Here is a 12205-nt window from a genome sequence, read left to right on the forward strand (position 1 = left end):
ACTGAGAACAAGTAAATAAGTGCCACGAATATGACTTTCACTTATTAAACATGATTTTAATACTGTAGGAATCGAATCATAAAGAATTTTTTGATAATAAATCTGAAAGTATACAAATTACAGACTTTATTTTTCTTATTGAAAAGGATTTTATCTTAGAGTTTAAAGACAGAATAAAATATATTAATTAAACTTTTATTATCAACCTAAACTCAACTATATAATATTTTAAGTAAATTAAAAAAGTTATATTAATTTTAATGAACTGAATCATATTTCACTATATTCTAAATTATTTTAAATTACTTGAACTATTTCAATGATTTGTATATGGCGGTTTCTCTACTGCACTCTTACATTTTTCTTCTTGCATCCTCGTAATGTTCTCGTAATGTTTTGCAAAGACAAAACCGTCTTTATATAAAAACGGTACATTTATTTATTTTTCATTTCAGATTATGAAATCCGGTAATATTTTGGATTGGCGTTTTCAGTAAAATTTTGGATTGGCACGTCCAGTAAGCTCCCGAATTTGTGCTTTCGATAGTACATGAATGACAGTGTTAATTCAAAATGAAAAAATGCAGAATATCCATAATTAAAAAAATCATTCCAAATCTGCCAATCCGTAATTCAAAATATGTATTCCGGATTCATAAATCCATAATTGAAAAAAAAAATCATTCCAGATCCACCAATCTATAATAGAAATTAGGTTTCTGAGCAATCCAAAAATCAACAATTTATGTAAACTTTGCTTTCAAAACATCCCCTCATCCGGAAAGAAACATAATTCACTTTCACATTTATGAATCTGTAACACACTCCATATCCCAATTTCAAATAAAATTTGAAGGTCAGTTTTCGGGTTTAAAAAATTGTGGGGATGGAGGAAGAAAAATGTAGGGTGCAGGAAGAAACTACCTTTGTGTATATATAACGTGAATCATGAAGTAGTGGGCCATAGCGTGAAGCGCAACCCATAATATCAACAATGTTGTCTCTATTGGTTTGTGGTAGTTAGGTTTTGAACCTCCTAAAATTACCACTTCCACCTCTTCAGAATTTAAAAAAAAAAAAGAATGGGCAAAAAGGCCTTAAAATTTATATTCTTAACCCAAACTAACACGATAATTCCATGTAACCATTTTTATTACCTTTAATATTAATATTCTCTCCCTTTATTTTCAAATGTGAAACTTTTTAAATTTGAAGATAACATTTTTTCAACTATATTCTTAATTTAATTAATATAAAAAAATTAATTATAATTGTGTATATATATAATGTGAAACAAATTTATATTAAAATGAAATAAAATACTGAAAAATATAATAGATAATTCACTTAAAATTAAATTTGAAATATAACAGTTAAATATTTTTATTAATTTTAATGAAAAAAGCCTTTCATAACTATTAGAAAGAGAGGACTACATTACAACAGAATATCCTACACATTTTAAAAAAGTTGTCTATTATTTTATAAAAATAGATTCAAAAACAGATAATTTAATAAGTATTTTTCTTCCTATAATGATAACTTAGTGAAAACCACAAATTTTAACAAGTACTTCTCATAATGAATCTCTTTTTAATAAATTTTAACCAATAGTAAAACATTTTTAAGAGTATCGTGTTATAAACTCTTTCTACTTTTTTTGATTCATTCATTTAAATTTTCTCATGATCATGTCTGATATTTCAAGAGTCTTAATTTGATCATATTATGACATATCTATTTTGTAATTTCTCGGTGAAGAAAATTAATAAATATTAAATCATGTTTATGATTAATTATTAAAGAATAAAGAATAGTTTTATCTTCAATTAATATAAATAAATAAAATTATAGAAAAAAATAAGTGAATATATAAACTTAAAACCAATTTAATTAAAATTGGATTGGTTTAGTAGTTCAAATGGTTAAAAATATAACAAATCAAAACTCAAATCAAATCAATCCAATCTGATTAAATAAGTTTGAAGAATTCGATTTTCTTCCAAAGCCAAACCAAAGTATGAAGGGTCCAAGATATTGCCCCAATTGCACTGTGTGATGATTTCGTCCATTCTACCACAGTCTGCAATATTAAAGAGAAAGAGCTAGAATTCCATAACATTTTTGCAGCATAGCCTATGAACCATGGTAAGATAATGCAAAGGGTCAAAACAAAAGTGTAGATCACAAAGTTGACACGGTTGAATATATAAAAATAAAAGCTCAGAGAACAGTATAAGGTACAATGATTTATAGTAGATGGCAAAAATCTATAGTATATGTACAAATATATACAACACTGACTTGGGACCACATCAGTGATGGTCTAGCAGAATATCATTGTGGTTTACATGTTTCCAAGCTTAAGCTTCAGAAATGTAGAGCCTATATCCTCCCAAGAACAGCTACCAAAGTAAGAACAAAATTAGAAGTCCGTACAGAACAAAACTTGGAAAATACTAATACCCCAGGAGAGGGGAAGAAATGAGCCAGCCAGGAAATGGTGTCCCAATCCTATTTCTTGAACCTGAGAAAAAGCAATGACATGCCACTAAAATATGCAACAAGACAGCTTTGCAAATGATACATGTAAAAATCAAAAGAATGCAATGAAACAAAAGTCCTATAGGCCTAGACAGCAGCTATCACGTGTTACTTAGGCAAGAAAAAGTGGCAATAGGATAACCAAATTTGCCCATGTTCATGATTTTCCCTTCCCAGAAGCAGCTTGTTCCCGCTGATTGCGAAAATGGCTGAGAAGCTGTTGTGCCTGCATCAACATGTACATGTCAGCACTTTTTCTCTCACAATTTTCAGATTATGCCCATTACAAGAGACAGTGCATGCAATGCATTTATGATCAAAGTTTCACATGATAGCTATAGTAGTTATTGTGTTGTGACTACAGAAGTTTTCTAAGTTCAAATAGAAGGGGAAATCTTATTTTGGACAGCAGGAGGTTAGGATGAAGAATTCATTTAAAATGCACAAATACAATATTATCCAATCATACTATTATGCAAAATAAGTTTGCTAACTCGTATAAATTGGTTGACCATGTAAAAATCTTTACACTGATAGTGCATGAAAATTAAACTCGTGAAAAAATATTAGAGAACAAGATTGCAGCCCTTAGTTTCAACTTTCAACAAAATGAGTTCATAATTATGATTGACCCCAGGCTTCAACACTATTCTACCATAAGAGAACAAAGAATTCAGCTAAATGCAGCAAACTGACTGACAGATATACAGACAATAAAACTGTTAACCACCAATATAGATAATAAGCACCACACCTTTTCCTTTGCTCTTGGTGTACCAGATACTGACAATGCAACTAGGGGAGGGACAGCTCCTTCTTGCAAAACCAGATTACAGAACTTAGAACTATGAAGGCACAATTGCAAGAGAATGGAGGCAGCATTTTCCTTTCCCCTCTGGGAACCTGACTCAACAAATTCAACAAGTAAGGGGATACCCCTTTCCCTTGCAATTTCTATTCGGCCCTCTGGAATTGTTGACAGGTTTGACAGAAGAGCAACAGACTTGTCAGCCATTCCACCAGCATTGTCCATTAACCGAACCAGAAATTTCACTGCTCCAGCTTGAACTATACGAGCTTTATTCTCATGAAATATTGACAGGTTAAATAAAGCAGTAGCCGCATCCTTCTTTCCTCTAAGAGTCCCTGAGGCAAGAAGATCAACCAAAGCTTTAACTGCTCCAGAACGACCAATTCTTGCCTTATTGTTCTCAATTACTGAGAGGCTGAATAGAGTTGCCGCAGAATTCTCCTTGGCACTATCATTTCCTGTCTTCAAAACATGGATTAGAGGTTCTATGGCTCCTGCTTCCATGATCAAGGCCTTGTTATCTTCATTAATTGACAAGTTCAGTAGAGCTGTCACAGCATGCTCTTGTGTTACCTTCATGTCTGAATATAGCAATGAAAGCAAAGGCATGGCAGCCCCACACTGCCCTACAATGGTACGGTTTTCCCGGTTATGCTTCGTGAGGAGCCTCAATTCTTCTGCAGCAGTAGTCTGTGTTTCAATTGATTGGCTGTGAAGATCTTCAATCAATCTACTGGCTTGAGATGATGTGGTCAATTCATCTGACCCGGAGTTGAAAACAGAATGGGAATCAAATATTGAAAGACTATTATTATTACTATTGTTATTATTATTATCATTATTGTTTCCATTCTCCAACAATCCCACATTTGATCCAGGGTTTTGAAATGTCTTTCCAGATAACAAAGGAGATATCCCTGATTGTTTGTTACCAGGTGAAGGACACGTGTTTGTGATTTCTCCAGAGAGCACCTTCACATTTTGATGCCTACTGGATATCCCTGACACCTCTTTCGAAACTGCACAATCAGTACTAGAAATTGAACTTGAAAATGATTCACTTCTGCTGTGAGTATATGGGGACTCTTGCTCACACTTTTCAGCTGCTTCACTCTGGCATCCATTGTATTCTCCGCATAATCTGGTAGAGTTATTACCCTTTTGCTTTTCAAATGCATTTTCAGTTTGAAGAGATGATCTTGAAATGGAATTGCTACTAGATAAAGACCCAGCACGGCAATCATGAGTTAAATCTTGAGGCAATAAATTATCCATGGGGACACAGGCATATTTTTTGTGCTCAGAGTTACCAGAAAGTTTGACATTATTTTCCTCACACCAAGTTGCTATCATAGCTTTGACAGTGTAATTGGGAATGAGATTTGTATGGGTAAGTCTCTGACGAGTTTTGGGACAAACTGTCAGTCCATGATCAAGCCACTTTTGGATGGATTGCCTCTCATATGTTTGACCCGAAGCCACAATAACAGGATCCAACATGAGTTCCAACGATAAAGGACAGAGGAAGTATGGAGGGATTGAGAGACCACTCTTGACTACAGGGCACTCAGTTTTGATCACATAATCACGCAAACTACGGACAAGATTCACAATTTCATTAATTTCTTCAATGTCCGCTATCATTTTATTGGCTTCAGTGTTCAACCTTTCCTTTTCTACAGCAATGCTTTCTTTTAAGAGCTCCTGATTTGATGTCAATTTAAGTAACTCAATAATTTCCTTGAGACGAACCTTGCATGGTTCAATATTGTCTCTTTGGTTTCTCAGCGCTTCTTCTATATAGACCATTGCAATTTCCTTCTTGAGACACTGAAGTTCCTGGATATAGTGCTGAAAAAGTTGGTAGAAATTAATCCCAAGCTTAAACAGATCAACAAAACACCTGAAAACTGACAATGATTTTTCCCCCTAAATATAGGATTTTGATTTGCTTTTCCTGTTTATACTTTTGGAGGGCATGGTGTATATGATCAGGATAAAGAGATAGAGAGGTAACTTCCAACATTGCACATACCTGGAGATTAGCCAAAACTGATGCAGATGGAGGTGACTGTAAGGATCTAACTATCATGTGACAGATATCTAGAGAAGTGCTCTGTAACTTGATCAACAATGTACCACCTTGTAGAACCTGGAAATAGAATAATCCCGGCAAAAAGTTAAGCAGTTGCAATTAACCTCATCTAATGAAGACAAATGGTTGATTCGTTCATTCAATTCAACTTTCAAATGGAAACAAAGATGCCAAAGATTAAACAGGTTGAAAATACAGTTGTTGGATATGGTATTAATTTGACTGCAAGAATGCAAGAGATTCTTACACTGTGAATCCTGCTCGTCTTTGGACTCCATTTTTCAATGAAGTCTCTGGCTTCATTAACTCGCTTATCCAATTCCTCACACTCTTTACATAGATTGACATCTGATGGGATTAAGTGATCCATAACGTCATCAAGCACCGGCTTCAAACGCTTTAACACCCCAACCATATTATTACAGATCTTCTGAAAGGTCACAGGTTTCATTGTTTGACATGAAACCAGGTGAATGAATCGAGAAATGCTGTTGATCAGACATTTCACAGAAGTTGTATCTGTCTGACCTGCTCAAGTGAAACCATATAACAAACTAATTTTACACAAACAAGAATTCCAAAGGAAGAGTTACAAGATATAATGGGATTCACTTAAAGAGATAGGTAGTCCCCTATTTAGTCCTATTTATCTTTCAACGATTAAATAGGACTCAAGTGCATGGTAGACAATAATATTGATAAATATTTTAACTGCAATACCACAAGCTTCTCTTCAAGCAAAAACACATCATGAATAATGATTTGTAGTACATAAGTGTGTAATCGAATATAGCACTAAAGGAGGCACTAGACATAAACTTTGATGAATCCAACACCAAAAAAAACATAGGTAGATGGAATCCATTTGCAGGAAGAAGGGTCTAGTACAAAATTGCAAATAGGTTATTATTGATCAACCAAAGGGTGCATGTCCCCCTACCTTTTGTTGAAACAGTAACATAGGCCTTTCGCCAATGAAAATGGTGCATGCAAGACAAGTCAAAAAGTTCACTAACGGAGAAGAATTTTCGGTTCAAAAATCCCAGTAAAATAATCATGGAAAGACAACACCGTCAACTTAGAAGACCCTAATTCAACTATAAAGCTCAAAGAGAATTCTTCATCTCCCCGGAACCACACAAATAAAAAAAAGTCCAAATCACCCTCTCTTTTTGACAACTTCACCACAGATTTTCCCCCAACACCCAAATGGAAAGCATGTATCTTTCCATTAACCAACCCGATAAATCACTAACAAAAAACTCTAACCATAACATAGCGAAAGTTAACTGCTTAAGGAGATTTCATCAAACATTTCCAAATTCATAGCACCCCCATCAATCTACAGAAACCCAGAAGCCAGTCAAAGCTCAGATTTTCAGTACAAGTGATGGAAGAACTAATTCGATCCACCAATAAATCAGAAACAGAAAAGGGAACCACAGAAACCCAGATAAAAAAATAAATTATAAAAAATAAACATTTTGCAAGGACGAAAAACAAAAGCTTTGGATCATGGCATATATTATACATACACACCTATATGCATGGTTCTGAAACTCAAACGGAACAGGTAAAACAGATCCCGATCAGCCTCAAACCATAAGGAATGGAATGGAAGGTTCCAAAAGCAAAAGCATGTAGAGATTTAAGAAATTCAATGGTTGTCCCAGAAGAGCATCATCTTCCTCCATTCATTCATTCATTCTTTTGGAATCATTCGTCCCTGCATTTTTCTCCCAACAAAGCTGTCTGAAAAGCCTGGGTGAAAGGAGAGGGTCCAACACCACCAACAACAAGGAAATTTTTTTTAGGAAAATAAAAATGGGTTAATGTGGTGGGTCCTTAATGTCATGAGGATACGGTTGCAAAATTTGTTGTTTTTCGTGGCAAAATTTAATTAACAAAGTACTAATGAACAGTTCCAGTGGTGAGATACAATAAGATTTTTGGGATATAATAGCAGGTCACTGTAACACCAAATATATTTTTCTCCTCAAATCTGAGGACAGTATAACAAAAATAAAGACCTTTTTTTCTGTACCATTAAAAAACCTTTTCTTTAAACAAATTTTTTTTTATCTGTGAATTTGCCAGCTCAAATATGCACCACGTTTCACTATTTTTTCTTAAAAGATTTTCACTAATTTGAACTTAAGAATTTACCAAATAAAAAATTAACAAGACCAACATATATCAAAATGTGTATAAAAAGTTATACTATTACTTTTCTTTTCTGGCTGGAACAGTGGTACAACATTCCATATCAGTGTATTTTCTACCTCGAAATTAGTATGAAAATATGGAATCTGGAACTATTATTTTCTTGTGTTTCTGAAGATGATGAAGGATAAGTGGACTACAAATCCCATTTTTGCATTTTCTACCCAAACAAAACCCATCTTTTTGGCACACATTTTTTTCTATTCAACAAAAGTGGAAATTGTGGGAAATCTCAAGTACTTGCACTGTATGATACGCTGTCTCTCATCTCTGGACAGTTGCATTGAAAAGGTAGGACAAATAATTGTTTGAGAGAAAAAAAAATATGTACCCTGTGTCTTCAGTTAACTTATAAAATACTTGCATTGGTTCAATTTATATATCCAACTTTCAACATGAGGAATGTGGAAGATAATATATATATATATATATATATGGTGATGTTTTTTCTTTAACAACATTGTACATGGTATCTTGCACCTAGTATATATAAATCTTTTTAAATTTAGCCAAATTTTGATAATATAAATTTAAAATATGTATAGTTAAAAATGTTTTCAATTAATGTGAATATTTTACTAAATAAATTTAAATAACAAAATTCAAATTGCAAAATAATTTAGTTAGAAAAGAACACCAACATCACTAGAAGATAAACATTAAATGAAAATTAATTTTAGAGATAAAAATAAGTTTAGTTATTATATTAGTAAAATTAAATATTTTTTGTCTTTAAAAATAATACCTAATTTAGTTGATATAATAATTAATTTTTTTTTAAATTAGTTTTTATTTAATAATTTTCTAGTAATAATACAAGATTAAAATTACATGTAAATTAAATATTATTAAGAACACATGTTATATGAAAAGAAATGTAATGAGAAGTTTATTTTTCAATATAAACTCTAATTTATTATATAAAGAAGGATAGATAAAAAAAAAATACTTTTATACATTATTTTTAATTATTTTTACTCAATGAGACGGTTCTTCTTCTTCTTTTTTTATCTTAATCTTCAATGTTAAAGTATATGCACAAATTCTAATCTTATGACCAAAAGTTTAAAAAAATTAAGTTAACATTTTAGGTAAGAAATTGTTTTATAAGTTTAAAAAAATTAACTAAATAAAGAATAAATATTATAATAAAAGTTATAAAGGTTATATATAATATAAAATAAATTTTGTTTTATTTATTTAAAATATTTTATCCCTCTAAAACATTTTATTTTTTTTGAGTAGTTATCCTTTTTTTTTCTATTAGAGTGCATGGATTAAAGGGTGACAAAGTATAGGAAAAATAAACATGATCATATTTTATTTTTCAATTAGTTTTTATTTTCCTTCATATTTTTGTTTATTGTTTTTCATAAAATTAGGGGTGGCAATGCGGGTTAGCTCGTCCCGCATAGAACCTGCGGACTGATTTTTCTAGCCTGCCCCGCATAAGGGTAGGCTCACGGACCTGCGGGCTAGCCCGCATAAGAAATATTTTTTTAAAAAAATAATTTTTTTTATTTAGATGCATTAGGTAAATAGTCTCATAATATTATTTTCACTAGACATGCGTACTAAGATGTTATTAAAATTTTTGGAATGTAAAATATGAGGCTACATGAAGAAAATATGGAGGTGTAGAAAAAAAATTCTACATTTTAAAGTTATGCGGGTCAACCTGCCCTGCCTCGCACTTGGCTCGCGCGGGTTGCAGGTTATGCGTGGTGGTTCTAAGTAATCCGTCCCGCAGGATGAAATAAGTAACCCGCCCCGCATTTTTTTCAGTGGGTCGTGGGCCGACCCGCACGACTCGCCTCACTTTGCCTACAATAAAAGTGTTGCCTAAACATAGTAAAGATCATGATTTTAGCAAAGTGGCTTAAAATATATAAGAGACCACGACCATAAAAGTGTTGATACTTTAAGCCATGTTTATAAAAGCGTTAACACTTTAAGCCACGGTTATTTATGTGTAGCCTTTTGGGTTAAATAAACTATAAACAAAATTCAATTTTGGGGGAATTTTTTTTCTTCTTCCCTCTCTCGTGACTTAAAAACACATGGTCTCCCTCTCACTTCTCTACGTTCTTATAAAACTTCTAAACTTCCTGTTCTCCCTCACTTCGCACTTCTCACTTTCTCATACCCACTTTGTCGCACCTTCTTCTTCCCAAATCCCATCGTGTGTCTTCTTTTTCCCAAATTCTCTCGCGCCTTCTTCTTTCCAAAAGTTGTAATGATCGCCAAATTCTGAAATTGGGTGGTGTGAAAATCCTAGTTTGTAAGTATCACATGCCCTCTATACACGTTTAAATCGGTGCACTATTGATAAACACACTAATACACAGGTGCATTGCAATTCGGTGCGACATATAGGTTTAAGTTGAATAAATTAATTTTTTATATTTTAAGTCTGAAGGGATATGCTTGATTTGTAAATTAAGATCTATAAGTAAGTTAGGACTTCTTATTTTTCTAAATTTGGGAGCAATTTCTTGAAAAACATATGAATTATGGAAAATGAAGTTAACTTGAATTACTATGTTGATTATACAAAATACTAGCATGAACACTTATGGATTAATTGTGCTTGAATTGAGATTTGATTGGTTAGATGATTGATGTTTAGTGTTGTAAATTTTGATGGTGAAATGAGAAGTGTTATTAGTAGAAGTTAGTTACGAAAATGTTCCTAGTAGGGAGATGGGACTTAGAGAACTATTGAAGTCTTCTTCTCCTTCCTTCGGTTGGCCAGGTCGTTGGGTGGTGAGCTGAGATTCTTCTCGTCCTCCTACTTCTCCTTCGGCACTCGGTCTCAGGTGAAAACCGGATGGTGGGAGTACCTGCGAAGGCACTCCGACGCTCAAGTCAGTAAAGCAGGTGGTCAGCTCTCAGGTAGGTGAACAGTAATAAATGACATACCTTACTCCTTAGGATGCGTGCTATTTATATTATTCTAATGGGCCTACCTTGTTGGGCTCGTTTATCGAGGTGGATACCGCTTAGGGTTGCATTACCTAATTCTTGTTGGGTTTAATAGTGCCAAAGTTCAAGAGGGGGGGTGAATTGACCTTTTAAAACTTTCTCGCAGAAACAGTGTTTAACACAGTTTTACAGAAAATAAATCGATTTATGTGAAAATGAACAGATTTATTTCAGCACTGTTTTTGTTTTGAAAAACGTATATACAACAAGGTTAACCACAAGATTATGCAGATAGATTTTCCAGATGCACACACACAGATATCAGATTGAAAAACAGTGAAACACAAAAACAGCAAACCTTAATTCCAATTCGTGTGATTTAGGTTCAGTTAAGGGCTTGACAATTAGTGAGACAATCTGTCACACACAACCTGTTTTATTAGCCTTTAACAGATTATCAGTGTTCTTATTGAAACCAGACAGTTTTCCAGAAATTAAGAACAATGAATCACAGAACAGCAAGCTTCAACTTTAAGCAATTGTTTAAGGTTCAATTAATAGCTTTGACAATTTCTTGAGCAACCTATCACAGTCAATCTGTTCCAGTGGCTTTTAGCAGATTTTATATGTTCTTATCAGATTCAAACAACTTTTTCAGAAATTAAGAACAGTATGCACAGTGCCCAGAAAGAACAGATTTATTTTCAGTTGAACAGATTTATTTTTTTGCTGTTTTATCAATTATGCAGAAACGAAATTGCAGAGAGTGAGAGAGAATGAACACAAGCAGTTATACTGGTTCACTCAACTGAGCTACATCCAGTCTTCACCAAAACCAAGTGGAAATCACTAAAACACAGTACAACCAAGTACAATTCCCACTGTTCTTGAAACCTACAAGAACTTAGGTACTCTTGCTGAAAAAACCTATTTCAGCTCACACACACACATTCTCCAAGAAAACCTATCAAGAAGAGTGTTCAACCAAACTATTACAAGAAATGAGAAGTGAAACGACTACACCTGATTGAGGATACAAAGATCTGCCTTAAACCAGTAGGCAAGATTGCTAGAACAGTAGCTGCACCTCACACCAAGCTTTTGGAACCAAACCAAGAACAAGCACTTTGTGATTTTTGAAATCTTTGAAGAACAAATGCTAATCCTTTGTAAACTTTTGATTCTCTGCTGTAAAACTTGTTTTTGCAAATGTATGAACGATTCAATAAACTCAGAAACAAGTTTTCATTTTATAGAAAACCAACTTATAACAGAATTTTGAAAAACAGTTAAAGCTGTTATAAAATGAACAGATTGAAAATAAAATGAACAAATTTATTTTCAAAAGCAGTTAGAGAATTTGTTAAGTGAGGAGACTTAGTCAACCATTCTGGTGCTGAGATAAAACTGAAAAACGTTTAAGCTTGACATGGCACCAGAGACAAAAAGAATATATTCATTTACAGATGAACAGATTTATTTTTTCAAAACGAAAACAGAAAAGCTTAACTATTTAAACACAGTCGTTTTGAAAGGTAGAAGACTTAGTCAAAATACATGATGCACAAAATCTAATTTTCACAAGACTTAGCCAAGGCATCCGTGTA

At 33.2% G+C, this 12205-nt stretch overlaps 1 protein-coding gene across 1 annotated transcript; it reads right to left on the bottom strand.

Annotated features, from left to right (window-relative positions):
- Positions 1-2180: 2180 nt before the first annotated feature.
- On the bottom strand, positions 2181-7659 carry LOC137829973 (ARM repeat superfamily protein). The gene is made up of 5 exons (XM_068637028.2): positions 6990-7659; positions 5698-5978; positions 5391-5507; positions 3299-5206; positions 2181-2770 (listed from the first exon to the last, which is right to left on the bottom strand). Exons 1-5 carry the CDS (start codon positions 6997-6999, stop codon positions 2702-2704), a joined length of 2385 nt encoding a protein of 794 aa, XP_068493129.1. The 5' UTR covers positions 7000-7659; the 3' UTR covers positions 2181-2701.
- Between the last annotated feature and the right edge of the window lie 4546 nt (positions 7660-12205).

The sequence above is a fragment of the Phaseolus vulgaris genome, chromosome 7, assembly GCF_051622355.1.
Source record: "Phaseolus vulgaris cultivar YP4 chromosome 7, ASM5162235v1, whole genome shotgun sequence".
NCBI lineage: Eukaryota > Viridiplantae > Streptophyta > Magnoliopsida > Fabales > Fabaceae > Phaseolus > Phaseolus vulgaris.

Coding starts and splice junctions, on each gene's coding strand:
- LOC137829973 (XM_068637028.2), bottom strand. Junction 5,207..5,390: donor CAGTTTTGGCTAATCTCCAG/GTATGTGCAATG, acceptor CAACTTTTTCAG/CACTATATCCAGGAACTTCA. Junction 2,771..3,298: donor CACCAAGAGCAAAGGAAAAG/GTGTGGTGCTTA, acceptor ATGTTGATGCAG/GCACAACAGCTTCTCAGCCA.